The 25,300-nt window shown below is 43.9% G+C and overlaps 1 protein-coding gene across 17 annotated transcripts in view; it reads right to left on the bottom strand.

Moving 5' to 3' along the window:
• LOC109894358 (apoptosis-stimulating of p53 protein 1) overlaps window positions 1–24,490 on the bottom strand; it is a 44,473-nt gene extending 19,983 nt beyond the window's left edge. For 10 of the 17 annotated variants that reach the window (XM_020487784.2, XM_020487785.2, XM_020487786.2 and 7 more), the window contains exons 1-4: window positions 16,528–16,786; window positions 14,135–14,282; window positions 11,503–11,622; window positions 9,184–9,254 (exon numbers count right to left, since the gene is read on the bottom strand). In XM_020487784.2, coding sequence (XP_020343373.1) covers window positions 9,184–9,254; window positions 11,503–11,622; window positions 14,135–14,282; window positions 16,528–16,671 — 483 coding nt within the window. In that variant the 5' untranslated portion in view covers window positions 16,672–16,786. Of the gene's footprint in view, window positions 1–4,808; window positions 5,362–9,183; window positions 9,255–9,539; window positions 9,600–11,502; window positions 11,623–14,134; window positions 14,283–16,053; window positions 16,121–16,527; window positions 16,787–24,107 lie in introns of those variants that run through there. The other 7 variants (XM_020487792.2, XM_031828724.1, XM_031828725.1 and 4 more) reach the window with 7 other exon arrangements.
• Between the last annotated feature and the right edge of the window lie 810 nt (window positions 24,491–25,300).

The raw sequence follows: 25,300 nt of genomic DNA, 5'->3' as shown, positions 1-25,300 counted from the left end.
CAACAACGCTGAATAGGTCGTTCACGCTCATTCTTCAAAATAAAAGCCTGAAACTATGTCTAAAGGCTGTTGACACCTTAGGGAAGCCATAGAAAAAGGAATCTGGTTGATATCCCTTTCAATGGGCAATAGGGATGCATAGGAACACAGGGGTTTCAAAATAAGAGTCACTTCCTGATTGGATTCTTCTCAGGCTTTCGCCTGCAATATCAGTTATGTTATACTCACAGACAATATTTTTACAGTTTTGGAAACTTTAGAGTGTTTTCTATCCTAATCTGTCAATTATATGCATATTCTAGCATCTGGTCCTGAGAAATAGGCCGTTTACTTTGGGAACGTTATTTTCTCCAAACATAGAAATAGTGCCCCCTAGCTTCAAGAGATTTTAACGGAAGTAAACAGAACAAAACGGGGATAAACATTCCTAAATTTGTCCAACAGAAACTCTCGTTTGCAACTGTTGGACTAATGATTACACTGTAGATCAGATAAATGCAGGCAAGAGTGTGCAAGGAGGAATTTAATATGTCAATGTCTGTCACCTTGATTAATCAAATTTCTTTTGACCTGTGCACCTACACTACCGGTCAAAAGTTTTAGAACACCTACTCATTCAAGGGTGTTTCTTTATATTCACTATTTTCTACATTGTAGAATAATAGTGAAGACATCAAAACCATGAAATAACACATATGGAGTCATGTAGTAACCAAAAAAGGGTTAAACTGTAACGGTTCTCTTGTGGTGAAGGAGAGTCGGACCAAAATGCAGTGTGTAGATTGCGATCCATGTTTATTCAACAAACGTAACACGAATCTAACTACAAACACTACAAAACAATAAACGTAACGAAAACCGAAACAGCCTAATACTGGTGCACATACACACAGACCAAGGACATCAAGACACTAAGGACAATCACCCACGACACACTCAAAGAATATGGCTGCCTAAATATGGTTCCCAATCAGAGACAACGATAAACACCTGCCTCTGATTGAGAACCACTTCAGACAGCCATAGACTTAACTAGAACACCCCACTAAGCTACAATCCCAATACATACACACCACATACAAAAACCCATGCCACACCCTGGCCTGACCAAATAAATGAAGATAAACACAAAATACTTCGACCAGGGCGTGACATAAACAAATCAAAATATATTTTATATTTGAGATTCTTAAATGTCCACACTTCGCCTTGATGACAGCTTTACACACTATGGCATTCTCTCAACCAGCTTCACCTGCAATGCTTTTCCAACAGTCTTGAAGGAGTTCCCACATATGCTGAGTACTTGTTGGCTGATTTTCCTTCACGCTGCGATAAAACCATCTAATTTGGTTTGAGGTCAGGTGATTGTGGAGGCCAGGTCATCTGATGCAGCACTCCATTACTCTCCTTCTTGATCAAATAGCCCTTACACAGCCTGGAGGTGTGTTGGGTCATTGTCCTATTGAAAAACAAATGATGCTCCCACCAAACGCAAACCAGATGGGATGGCGTATTGCTGCAGAATGCTTTGGTAGCCATGCTGGTTAAGTGTGCCTTGAATTCTAAATAACTCACTGACAGTGTCACCAGCAAAGCATCACCACACCTCTTCACACCTCCTCCTCTATGCTGCACGGTGGGAACCACAAAGGACAGTTTTCCACCAGTCTAATGTCCATTACTAGTTTTTCCTGGTGCCAAGCAAGTCTCTTCTTATTATTTGTGTCCTTTAGTAGTGGTTTCTTTGCAGCAATTTGACCATGAAGGCCTGATTCACGGTCTCCTCTGAACAATTGATGTTGAGATGTGTCTGTTACTAGAATTCTGTGAAGCATGTATTTGGGCTGCAATCTGAGGCTGGTAACTCTAATGAACTTATCCTCTGCTGCAGAGGTAACTCTGGGTCTTCATTTGCTGTGGCAGTCCTCATGAGAGCCAGTTTCATCACAGCGCTTGATGGTTTTTGCGACTACACTTTCAAAGTTCTTGAAATTTTCCAGATTGGCTGACCATGTTTTAAAGTAAAGTAGTTTTAAAATAGTTTCTCTTTGCTTATTTGAGCTGTTCTTTCCATAATATGGACTTGGTCTTTTATCAAATAGGGCTATGTTCTGTATACCACCCCTAACTTGTCACAACACAACTGATTGGCTCAAATTCATTAAGAAGGAAAGAAATTCCACAAATTAACTTTGAACAGGGTACATCTGTTACTTGAAATGCATTCCAGGTGACTACCTCATGAAGATGGTTGAGAGAATGCCAAGCATGTGCAAAGCTGTCATTGAAGCAAACAAATATAAAATACATTTTGTTTAACACTTTTTTGTTTACTACATGATTCCAAATGTGTTATTTCATAGTTTTGATGTCTTCATTATTATTCTACAATGTAGAAAATAGTAAAAATAAAGAAAAACCCTTGAATGAGTAGGTGTGTCCAAACTTTTTATAGGTACTGTACATAAACTCAGCAAAAAAAGAAACATCCCTTTTTCAGGACCCTGTCTTTCAAGGATAACTCGTAAAAATACAAATACCTTCACAGATCTTCACTGTAAAAGGTTAAAACACTGTTTCCCATGCTTGTTCAATGAACCATAAACAATTAATGAACATGCACCTGTGGAATGGTCGTTAAGACACTAACAGCTTACAGACGGTAGGCAATTAAGGTCACAGTTATGAAAAGTTAGGACACTAAGAGGCCTTTCTACTGACTCTGAAAAACACCAAAAGTAAGATGCCCAGGGTCCCTGCTCATCTGCATGAACGTGCCTTAGGCATGCTGCAAGGAGGCATGAGGACTGCAGATGTGGGCAGGGCAATAAATTGCAATGTCTGTATTGTGAGACCCCTAAAACAGCAACCATGTCGCCTATGGGCACAAACCTACCGTCGCTTGACCAGACTGGATTGGCAAAAAGTGCTCTTCACTGACGAGTCGCGGTTTTGTCTCACCAGGGGTGATGGTCGGATTCGCATTTATCATCGAAGGAATGAGCGTTATACTGAGGCCTGTACTCAGTGCGGGATCAATTTGGAGGTTACACTGAGGCTTGTACTCAGAGCGGGATCAATTTGGAGGTGGAGGGTCCGTCATGGTCTAGGGCGATGTGTCACAGCCATACTGCTCATTCTGTGCATGATTTCCTGCAAGACAGGAATGTCAGTATTCTGCCATGGCCAGCGAAGATCCCAGATCTCAATCCCATTGAGCACGTCTGGGACCTGTTGGATTGGAGGGTGAGGGCTAGGGCCATTCCACCAAGAAATGTCCGGGAACATGCAGGTGCCTTGGTGGAAGAGTGGGGTAACATCTCACAGCAAGAACTGGCAAATCTTGTGCAGTCCATGAGGAGGAGATGCACTGCAGTACTTAATGCAGCTGGTGGCTGGTGGATTTTGACCCCCCCCCCCCCCTTTGTTTAGGCACACATTATTCCATTTCTGTTAGTCACATGTCTGTGGAACTTGTTCACTTTATGTCTCAGTTGTTGAATCTTGTTATGTTCATACAAATATTTACACAGTTTGCTGAAAATAAATGCAGTTGACAGTGAGAGGATGTTTCTTTTTTTGCTGAGTTTATAACTAGGAATAAAGTGGCAGATAGTAAACAGTAGCAGCAGTATGTGATGAGTCAAAAAAGTTAGTGCAAAAGGGTCAATACAGATAGTCCGGGTAGCTATTTGGTTGACTATTTAACTAACTATTTAGCAGTCTTAACGCTTTGGGTAGAAGCTGTTCAGGGTCCTGTTGGTTCCAGAGCATTGGTACCGCTAGCCATGTGGTAGCAGAGAAAACAGTCTATGACTTGGGTAGCTAGACTCTTTGACCATTTTTAGGGCCTTCCTCTGACACCCCCTTGTATAGAGGTCCTGGATGCCAGGGAGTTTGGCCACAGTGATTGACGTACTTGGCCGTACGCACTACCTTCTGTAGCACCTTGCTGTCGAATGCCAAGCAGTCGCCATACCAAGCGGTGATACAGCCAGTCAAGATGTTCTCAATGGTGCAGCAGTATAACTTTTTAAGATTCTGAGGGTCCATGCCAAATCTTTTCAGCCTCCTGAAGGGGAAGAGGTATTGTCGTGCCCACTTCACGACTGTGTTGGTTGTGTGCTCCACTACAGCCCCGTCGATGTGAATGGGGGCGTGCTTGGCCCTATGTTTCCTGTAGTCCACAATCAGCTCATTTGTCTTGCTGACATTGAGGGAGAGGTTGTTGTCCTGGCAACACACTGCCAGGTCTCTGACCTCCTCCCTATAGGCTGTCTCATCGTCATCATAGGTATGACTATAGCACTAGCTTAAATCATATGTAGTTTTAATCACACCCCACATGAATGGGGATCCTAAAGAAAAAGATGTAGGCTATAAAACATGTCTTACATATTTCAATTACACACACTAACGGGCAGCTATATTTAAAATCAGTGCCATTTGACAATAATTCGTTTAATTATGCAATTATGACTTATTGCATGATCAGTAAAATCCAGAAAAATTGTAATATTGAACCATGTAATAGCCTAATCATCAGGGATTTGGGCATATCTTTATTCTTGCCTAGTTATGTAAAGATTAAATAAAATAAAATAAAATAAATTATATTATTAGCTTTTTATGCATGCCTTATGGTACCATTCCTAGCCTTTATAGCATATATGGCATACAATGAAATGCTATACAAACCAATAAAAACACATGAAAACATATAGGCAGACAATATGTGACCTGCCCGAGAAACTTTACACCATGACAAAACATCAAAGAGATCTAATTTAAATTGGTTTTATTACCTGGTGGGCGTCCCAGGTAATTCTGCAAGATCGCACCTTAATTTTGCTGCATTGTCCTTCAACTGTAAATTCCTGTACAGCCTCAACATGTTTCCACTCCATTTTTTTCATTCAAATCGTTCCTCTACTCATCTAGTAAACGTAGCCCCGGTCACCGCGCCAATGAATGACAATGCACCGATTCCTATCGCAACTTTCGCACTTGTCCGATGCGGTGATTTACGAGTCTCTTCCTATGGCTCAAGGAGCACGGTTTGTTATTCCCCTCGTGTCACGTTAGAACATGTAAACCAGCGTGCGCATTCAGTAAACAGAGAGGGCAAATCAAGTCCGTGACTCAGTCGGGATGAGATGGACCGGTATAGTTGTCACATCCATTTAGCCTGAAGAGTAATGGGTCACACTATATGTTCATACGACAAACACCACTAGCTACCTTGAAAAAAAATGTACGTTGGCTATAAGAACATCTCAAACATGTATAAAAGCGCCCATTCTTCGTCGCTGACGTGACTTTGTGACTGCGTAAGTTTTTCTCCCCTGTGAGGGATTTGTTCCAATTTTGACGTGCCAGCAGTTCTTTTCACTCTCCCTCTCTCGCTCCTCCTCTCCTCTCTATGCTGCTGGAGCCGGACTGCAGCACGAGAACATCCCCTCCCTTTCCCAGGCTCCTGCTGCCATAAAGTCTCTGCGCCACAGCTGTCTCCCGGACAGGTACTGGGACCCTCCTGATAATGCACATAATGGAAATTTAGGGGGAACAAAACCAGCCAATCATTCCAGCGCTTTCATGCATCATATTCTAAAATGGCTGTGATCTCAGAAATACAGATACACTTCTTGCATAATAAATGTGATGCTCAGTAGAACCTCAGAGTCAGTCTCAAACATAAATGAAACTGATTCAGTTGCTGCTTGCTCCACACACAAATCCCAATTCTAAGGACCTAATCATTATGACACCTAAACTGTCTTTAATTTTGATTCCCCCGCCCCGCCAAAAAAAAATATACAATGGAAAAAGAGCAGATAATAATCTTTATCAACAAACCCTTGACCTGTTTTGACATAATCAAACGTATTCCCTATTTCTATAATTACACACAAGGTGTCAGTGTCATGTCAGCCATAAGGGTCCACCCAACCACTGCTGCCTGAGCCTTGCTCTGTTGTAGCCACAGCTCACTCCCTTACAACACATCCAGTAGCAGGAGCATGTGAGGGTGGAGGCAGCACACCTCATGTCTAGGAGAAAGAGAGGAAGGAAATGAACATACAGAGAGACATAGAGAGGGAGGATAAAGAAGAGGAGGGAAAGACACTGACAGACAATGAGATCAGCACAGTGTGCTGGCGTAGGCAACTTCTGTTTCTCCTAAAGTTGCCTCTGTCTCCACACTGAACTTTCAACTTTCAGTCTGGTCAAGTTGTAACGCTCTAGACTCTGGACCACATATGCCCATCCACAGGGTTCAGGTCTCGGCTTAGCCCTTCCTACCGGTCATTCATCCTTCATTGTCTCTCCCCTAACATCTACCTATACTGACTGAAAACCCATAAAAAGATCAAAGGATGTTCAAATCTCCAATCTCCATTTAAAAAAATTATCGCTTGGATTGAGTTGGCCTACATATAAATGACAAGACACACACTTTCCTGGCAGTGAACTACTCCACCCTGTGAAGACAATGACGCACAGAGAGATATGAGATTGCTAAGAATCAACATAGTACAGTAGACTATTAAAGTACCATTTTTTTCTTTAAACGAAACCACTGACAGCCAACCACGACAAGCCCATGGGTTGCAGCTTGAGTGCCCCTTGATCAGAAAGAGACATCATGCTACATGTTATCAATTAACAGTAGTCCTGAGTGTCTCAGTTGCTAGATCATAGCGCTTGCAATGTCAGGATTCCAGTTGTGGCCAACCATACATAAATGTTGCTTTGGATAAAAGTGTCTGCGAAATGGCATATTATTTATACACTATATATTCAAAAGTATGTGGACACGCCTTCAAAAGAATGGATTTGGCTATTTCAGCCACACCCATTGCTGACAGGTATATACAATCCAGCAGACACCCATGCAATCTCCATAGACAAACATTGGCAGTAGAATGGCTTTAATGATTGACTTTCAACGTGGAACCGTCATAGGATACCACCTTTCCAGTTCGTCAAATGTCTGCCCTGCTAGAGCTGCCCCGGTCAACTGTGCGAGCTGTTATTGTGAAGTAGAAACGTCTAGGAGCAACAACGGCTCAGCCGCGAAGTGGTAGGCCACATAAGCTCACAGAACAGGACAGCCGAGTGCTGATGCACGTAGCACGTAAAAATCGTCTGTCCTCAGTTGGAACTACTCACTACTGAGTTCCAAACTGCCTCTGGAAGCAACGTCAGAATAAGAACTGTACATTGGGAGCTTCATGAAGTTGGTTTCCTAGGCCGAGCAGCCACACACAAACCTAAGATCACCATGTGCAATGCCAAGCGTCGGCTGGAGTGGTGTAAAGCTCGCCGCCGTTGGACTCTGGAGCAGTGGAAAAGCGTTCTCTGGAGTGATGAATCACACTTCACTATCTGGCAGTCTGATGAATCAGGGTTTGGCGGATGCCAGGAGAACGCTACCTGCCCCAATGCATAGTGCCAACTGTAAACTGTAAAGTTTGGTGGAGGAGGAATAATGGTCCGAGGATGTTTTTCATGGTTTGGGCTAGGCCCCTTAGTTCCAGTGAAGGGAAATCTAAACGCTACAGCATACAATGACATTCTAGACAATTCTGTGCTTCCAACTTTGTGGCAACAGTTTGGATAAAGACCCTTTCTTGTTTCAGCATGAAACCCCCGTGCACAAAGCGAGGTCCATACAGAAATGGTTTGTCGAGATCAGTGTGGAAGAACTTGACTGGCCTGCACAGAGCCCTGACCTCAACCCCATCGAACACCTTTGGGATGAATTGGAACGCCGACTGAGAGCCAGGCCTTTTTGCCCAACATTAGTGCCCAACCTCACTAATGCTCTTGTGGCTGAATGGAAGCAAGTCCCCACAGCAATGTTTCAACATCTAGTGGAAAGCCTTCCCAGAAGAGTGGAGGCTGTTATAGCAGCAAAGGGGGGACCAACTCCATATTAATGCCTATAATTTTGGAATGAGATGTTCGACGAGCAGGTGTCCAGATACTTTTGGTTATGTAGTGTATTTACAGTAACCCCACCCCAGTAACTGTAACCTCAGCGCGAGCACACACACACACACACACACACACACACACACACACACACACACACACCACAGTGAGAATCAGCCCCCCTCAAATTATCTTAAAACAATTATTTCATGAGATTGTTGTAATCCATCAGGACTGACTAAGAGAACCAGTCCTGAATAAAAGCACTCAACTAAAGGTAGATGCACTGTCGCTAAACGTGTTAAGTTACTAGGATAAATTATATTCTAAGTTATCTGCGTCTTTTAATACATTCATGGCGGAATCTGAACTTGAAGATGTTCGCATGTAACTCAAATCAAATTAAACTTTATTTGTCACATTCACCGAATACAACAAGTGTAGACCTTACCGTGAAATGCTTACTTACAAGCCCTTAACCAAATGGCTGTCAATGAAGGACATAAGCGAACATTTGAGTGACAGATGAGTATCTCAGATCATAAACTGTGAAACTAAATGCAATTGCTTTTGAGCACTGCCTGGGGACAGCATCTAGGGGAAATTGTTGATATGTGACACAAAAATAATAGCCAAAGAAAGCAGTCAGGATTCCAGCCTGGGTCAGAGATGCCAGACCGTAGTAAGTTGAGCTTTATCTCCTGTTTTCACATGGACAAATTCTGAGGGAACTGTAATCATGCCTGTCACTAAGCCTTCTTCTAATCCTCTGTACTCTACAAACAACAACAGACACACACACACACACACACTCTAATACACACACTCACTCGAGCACAATCTAACACGCACACACACACACACACACACACACACACACTTACTTGAGCACACCAACACACACACCTACAGTCGCACAATCGAGCACACACACACACCCACACACACACACACAAACACAGCAATGCACTCTCTGCCTCTCTCTCACAGTTAAAGACCCACTAAGAAAATCTCTTAAAGAGAGTGACCGAGGAAGTCCTTGGTATTACAGTAAAAACATAGTTTTTGCCCCTATGGATAGGAATTATTAAGACTTGAAATGCTAAATCATGATGCCATACAGCTTTCCTTCCCATTCACAAACCTAATGAGCAGGCAGGCATTATGCCAGGAAGTGTGTTTGTTTACTGCAGTGTGTGAATGTGTGCATTTGTGTGTGTGTGTTGTGTTATGAGGACTTACCCTGTCCTCACAAGGCTGGTCTGAGCTCCCTCTACTGCCTTGGCTGGACTGGTCCTGAGAGAGCTGTCTCCCTGAATAGCAAAGAAGGACATTACATCAGACAACAGTGCAAATAACTAGTCACTAACACAGTAGAGCAGTACAGAGTTAATAATATAGATTACAATGACCAATCAAGAATCTAGATCACACATGACTCAATAATGAAACACAGAGGTCTACCAATCATGAGGAGAAAAACGCATTCCTAACAAAATTACATTGACATTACACCTACTACACAGGATAACAATTGCTTCAGGATACAGCCCAGGACAAATCTATCACGAGTCTGATCACTATCACCACAGCCATACCTTCTAGGACAACTCACTGCATTGCGGTCTCCTAACCAACTTCCAAACTCCCCTGTCACACACTGGATAAGAGCAGATGCCCGGCGCGGTACAGTATAGTACAGCCCCCACGGAGTCCTCATTCAGATAGTGATCTGGTCTAATGAGTCCAAACACTGAGCCAGAGCTGTCCAGGATCCAGTATTAAGTCTAATTATCATTGGTTGGTTCTCCACTGGGCCGGCGCGCTGTGCCATGCGACTCCAGTCCAGAGTCATAAGGGAGGGGCGTTTGTCCTTAACCGTGTGATCCCAAACGGTTCGTTTACCCAACCGTCCCTCCCTCAGGCACTCAGTCCAGTGTTCTGGACTCTCTATTCTCTTTGGTGAAACAGCCCCCCCCCCCCAACTGTGTCATCTATAAATAGCTAGATGTTTAATTCCCTAAATCCTGGGCCTGAATCACTATGTGGGTAATCCTGTCAGTCAGCTGCAAATACCTCAACCTCAATGGGCCGGTCCTCATTACAATGCCCCTCAGGCAGGGCTATAGGAGGTTCAACGTTAATGGCCCAGTCCTCATTATCCCCCAGGCAGGGCTTTAACATGTTCAACCTCAATGGGCCGACTTGTGCTAATTACAGTACAATAACCCCCAGGCAGGGGTTTCTCTGTACTTGACTTCAACCTCAATGGGCCAGACCTGTCCTCATTGCAATGCCCACCAGGCAGGCCTGTAATTAGAAATGTTCTCCTGCAACAGGGTAATCAAATTAAGATCCTACATCTGTAGCATGTTCCACATGGCTGGATTTCTCTTGCCTTGACTGTACCTCCCCCTCACTCTGTTTGAAGGTGGGCTGGGAGCCTCTGATACCTTATCCTCCCCTCTCAGGAAGTCAGTCTACAGTATAGATAGCTAACATGATAAGAACTAGTGAACAGCGGTAAGCTCCTCTCTTTACTTAAGGCTAGTTCCAACTTCCCAGGCCTTTCTTCCACCCCTGGTTAGGCCCCAGTTCCCCAGCCCTCCACGCCTGGTCAGGTCCCAGTCAGGCACCAGCCCCCTGCCCTCCACCCCTGGTCAGGCCTCCACCCTCCTTAACCCTGCAGGCCTGGGTGTCTCTCTCTCTCTGATCCATCTCAGGTGCACCGGTCAGAGGAGGTCACAGGCGAGGAGACCAATTAGCCACAAAAGAGATTAGTTACATAAAAGCCAGTCAGTCAGGCAGGCAGGCAGGCAGGCCAACCATACAGAGCCATCACACACACACGCACGCAAACACTCAGCCACGTGGAAAGGGACAGACAGAGCCAGTTATGTGTCATGGAAAAACATGATTGAGAGCTCTAACAGGAACTCCGGAGTCAAAACAGAAACACACCTTCCTGTTCAGAGAAACAAAACAAAAGTACAGAGTAAGTCCCAAATGGCATTCTATTCCATTTATAGTGCACTACTTTTGAGTCCTTTTGACCAGAGCCCTATGGGTAGTGCGGTATTTCGGGAATAGGGTGCCACTTGGGACACAAACATTGAGCTGTTCCAGAATTGAGAGCACATACTGCTTTTCATGACAACCTTCTTATGATAATGGCTTCTCAGTGAATGTCTGGTTTATGTTATCTGATATGTTACTAGCTAACTGAGAAACAGAATAAGTCTGTGTCAGAAATGGCACCCTATGTTCTATATGGAATAGGGTGCCTCTGTCCAAAAGTAGTGCACTCTATATGGAATAGGGTGCCTCTGGCCAAAAGTAATGCACTCTATAATGAATAGTTTCACTTCGGGTACAAAGGTAGCATACTATACAGGGAATAGGGTGCCATTTAAGATGTAGCCTAAGCCATGGGTCAAGCCTAAATGTGCTGTTATAACTCCATGTCACTCATTGTCATATTTGGCTTGATAATGACAGCAATGGTGTTGGCAAGAGCATAAACAGATCTGGCACCAGGCCTGGTGAGGGCCAGTCACCCACCCTGGTTTCTGCTCTCTGAGGGGAAGTCTTCGTGTCTCAGGTAGAACCTGACCTCCATCCTCCTAGAACCCCACTTCTGCAGGTGCTCATACATCAGGTAGTCAAAGGGGATCACTCTCTCTGGGGAGGACAAGGAGGACAAAGTTATAACATAATTATAATATATACAACACTAATGAGAGGATCACTCTATGGGAGGGAGAAGAAAACAGGAGTTGTAGTTAGACACATAGACTTGGGTAATTATCTATTGGTGATTGTAAAGTGATACGGTGGGTTGATTGCCCCTCAGCCCTGATCATCATTAGAGATTAACTAAGTATTTTCTATTAATAGAATAGGATAAACCACATAAGTCCCCACAGCTATACTCTGGCACTGACGCACTGTATTGGGTCGCGATGAAGAGAAATACCTGTCTTCAGTAAAGAACCTATGAAAGTCAGGACAACCTTATTGACACTGTAGCTAGCTACTCTATGTTCCCTCACTAGGGCATGTGTTCATGCGCTCCCTGGCCTGTGCAGCCGGGTTGGGGCTGTGAAAACAGTGAAATAGAATTACGATTCCATTCAAGTCAACATTCTGTAATGGGTGGACCGGCGGCCATATTGAGTGTACCCATGAGTGTATTGTCAAATTGCTGTCTGCGGTCTGAGCTTCAAAAACAAAACTGCTGTGGTCTGAGGTGCTTTTTCTGTTCCAGTAATTCTATTTCTACGTGAGGACAGGCCCACAGGCTATGTGTGTAAAGCCTGGAGGGTCACAGAGAGACATCCTGACCCACTTTCTATCCCGCCTCACTGTCTGTCTGGGACGTACAGGCTGCCTGAGACAAAAACATCATTGTTGTATGTCAGGGGCAGACCACCACTGCTTTTGTTAAGGGAGGGGAGAGGGTCATTAGCCAAGTAAAATTTCTCAATGATGGCTGGCTGTCAATGTCTGTTTCCACATTTTGTTGTGTTACAGCCTGAATTTAAAATGTATTAAATTGAGATATTTTGGTCACTGGCCTACACACAATACTTTATTAACTGTTACAAATTAATACAAATGAAAAGCAGTCTTGAGTTAGTAAGCATTCAACCCCATTTGTTATGACAAGAATAAATAGATTCAGGAGTAAAACTTTGCTTAAAAAGTCACATAATAAGTTGCATGGACTCATGCTGGGTGTTTAACATTATTTTCTAACCTCATCTCTGTACCCTACACATACAATTATCTGTAAGGTCCCTCAGTCGAGCAGTGAATTTCAAACACGGATTCAACCACAAAGACCAGGGAGGTTTTCCAATGCCTTGCAAAGTAGGGCACCTTTAGGTAGATGGGTAAAAAAAAGTAGACATTGAATTACCTTTGAGCATAGTGCAGTCATTAATTACACATTGGATGGTGTATTAATGCACCCAGTCACTACAACGATACAGGTGTCCTTCCTAACACAGTTGCCAGAGAGAAAGGAAACCACTCAGGAGGCCAATAATGACTTTAAAGAGTTTAAATGGTTGTGATCTGAGAAAACTGAGAATGGATCAACAACATTGTAGTTTCTCCACAATCCTTGTGGAATGAAAAGAAGGAAGCCTGTACAGAATAAAAAATATTCAAAAATATGCATCCTGTTTGCAACAAGGCACTAAAGTAATACTGCAAATCAAATTGCAAAGCAATTCACTTTTTGTCCTGAATACAAAGTGTTATGTTTGGGGCAAATCCAAAACAACATATTACTGAGTAACTCTCCATATTTTCAATCATAGTGGTAGCTGCATCATGTTATGGTTTTGCTTGTAATCGTTAAGGACTGGGGAGTTTTTCAGGATAAGCACAAGGAAAATCCTTGAGGAAAACCTGGTTCAGTCTGCTTTCAACCAGACACTGGGAGATGAATTCACCTTTCAGCAGGACAATAACCTTAAACACAAATCTACACAGGTGTTGCTTACCAAGAAGACAGTGAATGTTCCTTAGTGGCCGAGTTACAGTTTTGATTTAAATCTATGTCAAGACCTGAAAATGTGTTGTCTAGCACTGATCAACAACCAATTTGACAGTGCTTGAAGAATTGTGAAAAGAATAAATGGCCAAATGTTGATCATTGCTATCCAGGTGTGGAAAGCTCTTAGAGACTCACCCAGAACGACTCACAGCTGTAATCACTGACAAATGTGATTCTAACATATATTGACTCAGGGTGTTGAATACTTATCGAATCAAGATATATTAGTGTTTTATTTTTCATATTTCTTTTACAAATATAAGAATGTTTCTTTGACATTAGAGTATTTTGTGTAGATCGTTGACAAAAAAAAGACAATTAAATACATTTTATTCCCAGTTTGCAACACAACAAAATGTCAAAAAAGTTAAGGCACTGTATATCAAGACATTCAGTTGAATAGATTCATGCAAAACTTGGAAGAAATCACTATAAGTTAATTTTAAGAAAGTCATGAAGCAGAGACAAATGATAAAAAATACAGTGCTTTGCTAAATATCTGTAAAGCTAAGATTTTCAACTTGTCACTTTGCTCAGTGCATTTAGAGCTTGTGACACAGCTCAACACCAGTCAGTCAGTGTAAAATAGGTTAGAGGTCAGAGGCTAAAGATGAAAGCATCCCTTACCTTTTCCCTTCCAGACCTCAGCCAGGTGACACACGTTCTCTCCGGCCTCCTTACAGAACTCAACCACATTCTTACAAGTGGTCTCTGGGGTGATGGGCACCTCTGTCAGCATCTGCTGGCTATCACTCAGGTACACTGTCAGGATCATCTGCATGAGGGAGACAGAGAAATAGCTTGTCAAACATACTATATATCTCTGACGAAACATAGCCTGGGCTCATAATGTATATGCCTTAGCAAACTCTTATATCGTAGTCGTTAAGAGTTGGCTACAGCACATACATACCTGGGATCAAGCTACTGACTGGGATCAGACTACTGGTAATATCTATACAACAAACATATGCCAGGAATTTGAATGCATGTAAACCCAGGGAGGAAAGCTCTTGAATTACAGGAAATGTCCCCTTAGCTCCGGTTGCCCTCTAACCTAATGCTTTGCTCCGGTTGCCCTCTTTAATGCTTTGCCTTAAAGACAGAGGCATTCAGGAGGGAGAGAGACTATTGAAGACTGAGCTGAGCTACAAACATTAAAGAGATATTACAAGCGCAAAGATAGTACAGGAAGACTGCCAAACCAACATGCGTGATTTGGTGGCATCATGACAAGTTTGCTTCCGTTAGTGCCTACAACCTATTGGTAAATAAAAACAAGATCAATTATTGAAATTCCTAGCACAAAAAAAAGAGGCAACACGAAGGTGTGTGTGTGTGCGCGTGCCTGCAATACAGTATTTGCTCTCAATAAAGAGTACTGAGAAACCACATTTATAAATAGGATTTCCTGGTAAAATGAGAAGTGACGTCCTCATTTCCAGATTGACAATCTGTAGTAAACGGAAATGGGAGATAATCTGCTAAATTTAGGATTAATCTGCAAATTTGGGTTGCGGAATCCAAATATGTTCCTCCCTAAATGTCATACTCCCCTTCCTGCTGCAGCGGATACTTCCATTATAGGCCTGTATAAACCATCCCTTGGCCTGTATAAATCATCTGTATAAACCCTCTGCCTCCACTCTGTCGTGGCTCAGCCCAGCCCCATAAACATGTCTAAACCACAGACACACCGACCGAGACAAGCCCTGCAATGGGGCCGCACGTCCAGTCCAAGATGTAAGGTAATCTCTCACTGCCAGAGCACACGCACAGACACAGACAGATAGATTGAGAGGAGGAATTCTGTAAGGCACAGATTACAACATAGAGAGCACTATAATAATGAGATTATGGAGGTTATAAACATGTATATGTCTGTGTCCACGGGGTGACAAGTGAAAACATACGCCAGGGGAGAGAGAGAGAGCATAAACAAATCCAGGATGGGAAGGTTATTGTAGGGGGAAAAGGATAATCTATGTTTTTCTCCTTAGGGATTGGCCTGTAGTGCTGTCGACTACACAGGGGGAAAAAACACACAGGCCGCTCCGAACCATTCTATCAAACAAGAATCAACCAACAAGGTTCAGAAAACCCAAACCAGTTCTGAACTCATCATCGGTGCTAAATATTCTCTTGACACACAGGAACGTGTTTGCCAACACGCATGCATCTGTGATCTACTCTGTCCTGCATCTCTCAATGAAAGGTCAGAAACCAGACAGAAAAAAAGCTAAAAGAGGGGCAAAACCTACCTCTGCCTAATAGTATTAAACACTCAGTCACACTGAGCAGCCTACTACACGTTAGTTCTGCACAGGGGAGCCAGCCAGCCACACACAGTAACATGTTAACATTCTTAATAAATCAAATCAAATCACACACATCTTTCACACAGTCAAGTAACATTGTATATCTACAAAAAGAAACCACACATATGGCTAACACCTAGAATCTAATCCCCTTGAAAATTCTGTGCCAAAATATACAATACACATTCATATGCATCAGCAACATTCTGTACTCAACCACATACATACTGTGCCTTTCCTGTCTCCTGCTTCCTCACCCGAACTACACTCATTCACTAACAAAAACATCAACAGCCCACCAACCTCTTAAACTTACACAAACACTTAACATACAAGCACACTCTCCAGCTTCCCAAAATGACTCCTAGCCAGCTGTGAATGCCTTTTGCTATTTTAAGCAGCAGCACATGGGTACCGTCAGAGTCAGACTCAAAGCTGGACAGGACAGAATAGCGGCAGCGCCCACCTCCCAGCCAGCTCCAGCCAGTCCAGTGCTACAGCTATAACCCTGTCTGTCTGTCTGTCTGTCTGTCTGTCTGTCTGTCTGTCTGTCTGTCTGTCTGTCTGTCTGTCTGTCTGTCTGTCTGTCTGTCTGTCTGTCTGTCTGTCTGTCTGTCTGTCTGTCTGTCTGTCTGTCTGTCTGTCTGTCTGTCTCTGTCTGTCTCTGTCTGTCTGTCTGTCTGTCTCTGTCTGTCTGTTCACCTTAGCCGCCCTGCATGGCGTCTTCCTGCCCTGGTTCCTCTGCTGCTGTTGCTGCGGCCCGGGACGGACCCTCTGGTGGAGCCAGGCCTTGTCCTTGGTTACACTAACCAGACTGTGCAGCACCATGCTGAAGAACCTCTTCATAGAGCCGGAGGGAGAAGACTCACACAGGCAGACAGATGGACAGGAGGGCAGGCAGGGCTGAGAGAGACTCACTGCGTGTCTGTCTGTGTGCACGGGTCTCCAAGTGTGTGCATGTGGGTGACACCAGGCACAAGGCAGGAGAAGGGTAGGGGTGGGGGTGTCAGTGACTGAACGTGAGGAGCGTAGTCAAGGTGGGGGGGTGGGGGGGTGATAAATGCAGCCATAGCCAGGGCCAGGCAAGGGGTAGGGGTAATATAACGCGGCCGGCCCCCTTCAGAATGAGATTCCCTAGGAACAGGAACAGCCGTGGGGCTGAGAGAGATAAGAGGCGCCTGGTGACACTAACCAGACCAGGCTGTCACTGTCATAGGGCATCAATAGGAGGAACAGGACACTCAGTGACCACAGACACATAATCATCCAGCTAAACAACACACAGAGGCATCCAGGCTGTATCACAACCGGCCGTGATTGGGAGTCCCATAGGGCGGAGCACAATTGTCTCAGCATCGTCGGTTTTGGCCGGTGTAGGCCGTCATTGTAAATAAGAATTTGATCTTAACTGACTTGCCTAGTTAAATAAAGGTTATGTAAAATTAAATTAAATTAAAACACACACACAGAGGCACACTGTCAAGAGCGTTTAGAGAAGGATTGGACCAAGGTGCAGCGTGGTAAGCGTACATCTTTCTTTGTTAGATGAACACCAAAAAAACACCAAAATATAAACGAACGTAACGTTTTGTAGCGCTAACACAGCAACTATACAAAAACAAGATCCCACAATCTAAGGTGGGAAAAAGGGCTGCCTAAGTATGATCCCCAATCAGAGACAATGATAAACAGCTGCCTCTGATTGGGAACCACACTAGGCCAACAAAGAAATAGAAACATAGATTTGCCCACCCAAGTCACACCCGGACCTAACCAAATAGAGAATAACAAAGTCTCTAAGGTCAGGCGTGACAATACCCCCTCCCCAAAGGTGCGGACTCCGGCTGCAAACCTGAACCTATAGGGGAGGGTCCGGGTTGGCATCTCATCTCGGTGGAGGCTCCGGTGCGGGACGCAGACCCCGCTCCGATTGAAGCTCCCCCCACTTTGGTACCTACTCTGGTGCGGGGATTGTCGCCGGGGACTCCGGACCGCAGATCGTCGTCGCGGACTCTGGACTGGGAACCGTCGCTGGAGGCTCCGGACTGGGGAACGTCGCTCCGGACTGGGGACCGTCGCTGGTGGATCATGGATCCATCACTGGAGGCTTCGGGCCATGGATCATCACTGGAGGCTTCGGGCCATGGATCATCACTGGAGGCTTCGGGCCATGGATCATCACTTGAGGCTTCGGGCCATGGATCATCACTGGAGGCTTCGGGCCATAGATCATCACTGGAGGCCCGAATGCGTGGAACTGGCACAGGACGCACCGGGCTGGACAGACCAGAGCCGGCGCAGGATATACTGGGCCGTGGAGGTGCACTGGAGGTCTGGAGCGTAGAACTGGCACAACGCGTACTGGCTGAATACCCCCTGTAGCACAGCAAGTGCGGGGAGCTGGCACAGGCCGCACTGGGTTGTGCTGGTGAACTGGGGATACGTGCGTAGAGCTGGCACAGGATATCCTGGGCCGAGGAGACGCACTGGAGACCAGGACCACTGAGCCGGCACAATCCGTCCTGGACAGATGCTCACCTTAGCACGGCAAGTACGGAAAGCAGGCACAGAACGCACCGGGCTAAAGGTGCGCACTGGAGATACGGTGCGCAGAACCAGAAAACATGGTATCTGAACCATGACCAACTCCTCATCGTAATTACAGGGAGTTGGTTCTTGTTCCCAACTCCGCTCGCCACCCCATGTTCCCCCAAAATTTTATTTTGAGGCTGCCTCTCGGGCTTCCATCGTCTCGTTGCTGTTCCTCTCTCGCTGCCTCAGCCTGCTTCCATGGCAGGGTCTTGTCCCCTGCCATTACCTCCTCCCAGGTCCAGGATGTTCTCCACTCCTGGGCATGCTGCTTGGTAACTTGGTGGTGGGATCTTCTGTCAAGAGCGTTTAGAGAAGGATTGGACCAAGGTGCAGCGTGGTAAGCGTACATCTTTCTTTATTTGATGAACACCAAAATAATGTATATATATATATATATATAAACAAACGTAACGTTTTGTAGCAGCAACTATACAAAAACAAGATCCCACAATCTAAGGTGGGATAAAGGGCTGCCTAAGTATGATCCCCAATCAGAGACAACGATAAACAGCTGCCTCTGATTGGAAACCATACTAGGCCAACAAAGAAATAGAAACATAGATTTGCACACCCAAGTCACACCCTGACCTAACCAAATAGAGAATAAAAAAGGCTCTCTAAGGTCAGGGCGTGACACACACACAGTCTGACTGTTCAAACGTTCAAATGTTCCAGCAGCTACATAACTTTTAATTTTTTGTTTAACCTTAATTTAACTAGGCTAGTCAGTTAAGAACAAAATCTTAATTACAATGACTTAAACCTGCTGAGAGGACAAAACTACAATAATTCCATTTGTTAGAGAACAAATGATCCCATCCCATCTCATATTTTCTTTCTCTATTCTCATTCACTTGATTTTTGGTCTGAAGAAGGGCAGAATGGATCTCCTGACTGATTTCCATGAAGCACAAATCTAATAGTTGTGCCAGCAGCATCCCGGGCCTTGTCGATAATAAATCTGAGGACACAAAGCAGGCGTTGTCGCAGTGGGCCTGGAGCTGGGCTGACTGATGAACCACTGCCTGGAAACAAATCCCTGTGATGCACAGTTTACCCTGTTACTCAGACCTCATCTACCAGGCAGAGCGAGATAGACAGTGAGTGTGAGTGTGTGTGTGCGCGTGTGTGTAAAACCCTTCTAATATCCACTTCTGACTCAGAGGCAGTCCTATGGGGCAAGATGTTTATAAACAAAGTGTCTTAAGCTCCTTAAAAGGAATACCCCCGAGGCATCAAACGAACCACATGAAAAGTATAACAAATCATTAGAGAGATTTGAGATACAGTATCTCCTTATCAGTGGATGGATTTGCAACATGTCTGATTGGTGGAAGATATAGTGTGTGTGCTACTTTTAACCAGGTCCCAGGACAGACAACAGAGATAAGAACCCAAAATGCAGACAGACAGTGTGAGGTTTCAGAGTCAGACACATTGGGACTGACCCGGACCAACCAACCGACACCTGATTTAGTGTCCTGGCTGGCTCCCCTGTGCAGCACAGTACAGAACAGTCAATAAAGTCTCCATAGCAACCACTGTGTCTGTGGAAACACGCTTGCCTGGCACCCCTAGAAAAGATCCCAGACAGACAGTCCTGTTCTTCTTGAGATTGTGGAAGTTAAACACAGGACATGACTGTAAACAACACTCTCCATCCTCAGTCTATTCAATGGAGCTGACAGCCTCCCATTCACACAGCTGACATACATGCCTAGTGGGTTACCACATTGACGCGGGACTGGGGGGAGTGTTTGCCATTAAGTCAAGAGGTTGAATGGAAGGTTCAGTTTTTATAAGGTGAGGATCTGAACCTAGTTTGTTTTGGTTTGGATGTATAGCTTTCTCTGAGATAGAACCCTGCCTTGGAGCAGCTGACATAGACTAGCACTGTTTGCTCCACGTTCTGCTACAAACAGAAATGTACTTTATCCTCTAGTTAGCGAGATCATGGAATTGAATTCCATTTCAATTCAGTCAGTTCAGCAAGTAAACAGAATTTCCAAATCCAATTTTCCTCTGTGATTTTCCCCCCAATTGGAATTGGAATTTCACTTTACTTCCTTAATGGACTGAATTGAAATGGTATTGACCCCAAACCTGAGAGGGAAGCATCAATACAAATGGCACATGGCAGGAGTCATAACAACAACAGCTCCCTGCAGCTCGACTACACAGTGATATCATGCATCACTTACACTAATGAGAGCTGAGGAGGAGATTTTTAGACTCTGCCCTGATATGATCGAGGAAGAGAAGGAGGGGGACTCTCACTATAACAACAACAATAAGTCAGTAAATTAAACAGGTTAAGTCTGTAAGCCCACAACTGGCTACTGGTCAAGTCATGAGATGAGATGAGAGCATACAAAATGGCTCACGATCAAAATCAGAGGGCTCTGAACTTCATATTTGGCTTGTAACACTGCCATTGTAGTAGGTTATATGCTATTGCTTGTGATGTTTACAATACTCAAGCCCTCAATGATAACTCATGTACAACCCAGTCTATTTTCCATGGTGGTTCAGCAGCTCAAAATAAGACTTAATACTCAGTCCACTAGCAGCTTGTCCTTTCTGACTATTCTACCCAAATGGTCAATTCCGCTGTCTGTTTAAAAGCTATGAGAGGGGTTGTACATCTGGGTGCTAATAAAGGGAATAGGGAGGGAGTACAGTTGAAGTTGGATGTTTACATACACTTCAGCCAACTACATTTAAACTCAGTTTTTCACAATTGCTGACATTTAATCCTAGTAAACATTCCCTGTCTTAGGTCAGTTTTGATCACTACTTTATTTTAAGAACATGAAATGTCAGAATAATAGTAGAAAGAATCATTTCTTTCCGCTTTTATTTCTTTCATCACATTCCCAGTGGGTCAGAAGTTTACTTACACTCAATTAGTATTTGGTAGCATTGCCTTTAAATTGTTTAACTTGGGTCAAACGTTTTGGGTAGCCTTCCACAAGCTTCCCACAATGAGTTGGTTGAATTTTGGCCCATTCCTCCTGACAGACCTGGTGTAACTGAGTCAGGTTTGTAGGCCTCCTTGCTCGCATATGCTTTTTCAGTTCTGCCCACAAATCTTCTATAGGATTGAGGTCAGGGCTTGTAATGGCGACAAGTGCAATACCTTGACTTTGTTGTCCTTAAGCCATTTTGCCACAACTTGAAGTACGCTAGGGGTCATTGTCCATTTGGAAGACTAATTTGCGACCAAGATCTAACTTCCTGACTGATGTCTTGAGATGTTGCTTCAATATATCCACATCATTTTCTTTCCTCATGATGCCATCTATTTTGTGAAGTGCACCAGTCCCTCCTGCAGCAAAGCACCCCCACGACATGATGCTGCCAAGCCCGTGCTTCACGGTTGGGATGGTGATCTTCAGCTTGCAAGCCGCCCCCTTTTTCCTCCAAATATAACGATGGTCATTCTGGCCAAACAGTTCTATTTTTGTTTCATCAGACCAGAGGACATTTCTCCAAAAAGTACAATCTTTGTCCCCATGTAGAGTTGCAAACCGTAGCCTGGCTTTTTTTAATGGAGGTTTTGGAGAAGTGGCTTCTCCTTGCTGAGCGACCTTTCAGGTTATGTCGATATAGGACTCGTTTTTACTGTGGATATAGATACTTTTGTACCTGTTTCCTCCAGCATCTTCACAAGGTCATTTGCTGTTGTTCTGGGATTGATTTGCACTTGTCGCACCAAAGTACGTTCATCTCTAGGAGACAGAACTCATCTCCTTCCTGAGTGGTTTGATGGCTGTGTGGTCCCATGGTGTTTATACTTGCGTACTATCGTTTGATAGATGAACGTGGCACTTTCAGGCATTTGGAAATTGCTCCCAAGGATGAACCAGACTTGTGGAGGTCTACAATTGTTTTCTGAGGTCTTGGCTGATTTCTTTTGATTTCCCCATGATGTCAAGCAAAGAGGCACTGAGTTTGAAGGTAGGCCTTGAAATACATCCACAGGTACACCTCCAATTGACTCAAATGATGTCAATTAGCCTATCAGAAGCATCTAAACCCTTGACATAATTTCGGGAATTTTCCAAGTTGTTTAAAGACACAGTCAATTTAGTGTATGTAAACTTTTGACCCACTGGAATTGTGATACAGTGAATTATAAGTGAAATAATCTGTCTGTAAACAATTGTTGGAAAAATGTCTTGTCATGCACAAAGTAGATGTCCTAACCAACTTGTCAAAACTATAGTTTGTTAACAAGAAATGTGTGGAGTGGTTGAAAAACGAGTTTTAATGACTCCAACCTAACTGTATGTAAACTTCCGATTTCAACTGTAAGTGTAAGGGAGAGATAGGAGGACTACCTTAGTACAGTTGGACTATAGGGGCGAAGAAAAGGGTTTGAGGGAGAGATAGGCGGACTACCTTAGTACAGTTGGACTATAGGGGTGAGCGAGAGGGGTTTGTGCAGAGCTGAAAGCTCATCTGTTGTGGGAAATTACCCAGAAATTCGGCCATCTCACCCAACCTCTGTGACGCACAGCGAGGCTGTCCCAGACCATCACAATCCACAGGCTAATCCCTTCCGTCATTCAAACAGCAACTGACTGACTCTCTCTCTCCAGCCTGGTCTCCTCTCCACGCAGCCGCAGGAGGTTAAATTGATAAAGCACACTCTTTAACCTCCATGTCAACTGGTTTTGACATCGCATTGTTGTTTTTAGCTATATAGATTATGTATTTTGGATGTTTCCAGTGTATTTTGATTACATTCAGACAATGCGATTAATTGCACAATTTTTTTGTTGTTGCAAAAGTAGCTATGCAATTCTGAACTTTCAACCCACTTCCTTGCCTCGCTAATTATATAAGTAAAGAATTGCTCAATGAGCAAAAGCCAATTAGCAGGCATGAGGAGAGGCATGTTGGAACAGGGTGTGTCACACTGACATCAGCTACTGGTGGACTGACACTGACAGGGAGGTTACAGGTCATGGTGAATGTGCGTCACTGTGTGGGTGATCACCAGAATTGCCTGTCTGTCACTGTTGTGTGGGGATCTTAAATATTTTTTTCTATTTCACCTTCATTTAAATTCTTATTTTCAATGACGGCCTAGGAACAGTGAGTCAACTGCCTGTTCAGGGGCAGAACGACAGAACGACCTTGTCAGCTCAGGGGTTTGAACTTGCAACCTTCCGGTTACTAGTCCACCGCTCTAACCAGTAGGCTACCCTGCCACCACATAGGCTACCCTAAAAGTATGCCTTACTCCCCTTAATGTTCAATCTCTCTCTGTGTAGTTGTATAGGCAGGCAGAGAGTTGAGCAAATGCATAGATCAGTGGTCTATAAAGTGATGTTTAATCATAGTAAAAAAATGATATTGCAGTGATTTGTCTCATTTCACCACCTGCTCACACTCTCACACAAACACACACCACTCAAACACAAAAGGTGGATGAAAGGACAAAAAAAGTACATTGTAATTGATGGGAGTACTGGAGGTCATCCACCACTCAAATTTGCAGGCTCACAATCCATATGTAGCCTAAAATAATTATATATATTTTTTTATTAGAGCTCATTTGTTCCAAGCTATTCATTCCACATGCATGTATTAATTCAATCCACAATTTATTTCCAAGACCTCTCAAAGTAAAAAAAAAAAGATATATTATCTTCTATTCCTATCGGATTACTTTTACTTACCGGCATCATGACTGCAGTGAAACAATAAATATGTTTATTCCAGACAATCTCTTGGAGTAACACACTCCTCTGTCTGCCTCCTTTGCCTCCCCTAGCCTATGTTGCCTGACAGGCCGGTCCGAATAACCGGTCGGTAGAATCTGCGTCCCGCTCCAGAATCAGATGTAATGGTCCTAAAGCAACGATGCTTGATCCCACAGAGACGCACACAGACACAGACGCTGAAGGCGACGTGTGTCACTGCACGCAATAGTCACAAAACATCACACAGCCTAGTTGGGTGGCATGTTGTTTCAGGGAATTTGCTGCTAAGCGTTACGCTGTAATGACAGTGATTGAACGAGTGCACGCCACAAATAATTCGCCGATTGCTTTAACACGGTTCGACTGCCCTCCCGCGTGCTCTAATATGTAGGATAATCCAAGGACAGGACACGGACTGGGACAGACCAAATCCGCCCCCCCAAAAATTAACAAAGATTATTGCTCTGATCTTGGTTATCCGTGAGATAGTAGCCAATTAAAAAAATTACCCAAACTCTCTAACGTAGACTTCATATCAAGGAAAAAAACGAACATGTCAAACCACAACAACATTAGTTTGACTTTCAAACCCAGACTGGTCTCATAGACTAGACGTAACATAGTAAATGTAAATCCGAGACACTGACATTAGTATATGTTACGCTTAGTGTGGTTACATAACATGGAAGGTTACTTAACGCAAAAACGAAAGGGTGGTGGTTCGGTAGGAGTATAACATGAACATCTAGCAACCCAAAGGTTGATTTTTTGATTCTGATCATGGACAATTTCAGTATTTGAGCCAGTTAGCAACTACTTACTACTTTTTACTTTTTAGCTACTTTGCTAAAAAGATTGTGTGTTCGAATGTCATCACGGACAACATTAGTATTTTAGCTAATTAGCAACTTTGCAACTATTTAATACTTTCTTGCCTAGTTATTATCAGCCAGTGCTCTAGTCCTCGTTGATGTGACAAAGAAAATGTAAATGCAACAGAACTAACTGTTTTAAATGCACAAGATAATGCAACCCACTCTCCATCAGCAGGGGACAAACATCAGTGACAGGCATGCTTACACAGAGAGGAGAGGAATGATAACATTGTACTATTTTGAGGTTGATGCAAAAACATATATACTGATTAACCTCATAAAATAGGCTACCAG

The sequence above is a fragment of the Oncorhynchus kisutch genome, linkage group LG7, assembly GCF_002021735.2.
Source record: "Oncorhynchus kisutch isolate 150728-3 linkage group LG7, Okis_V2, whole genome shotgun sequence".
NCBI classification, from domain to species: domain Eukaryota; kingdom Metazoa; phylum Chordata; class Actinopteri; order Salmoniformes; family Salmonidae; genus Oncorhynchus; species Oncorhynchus kisutch.
This window is presented reverse-complemented; position numbering and strand designations above follow the sequence as displayed.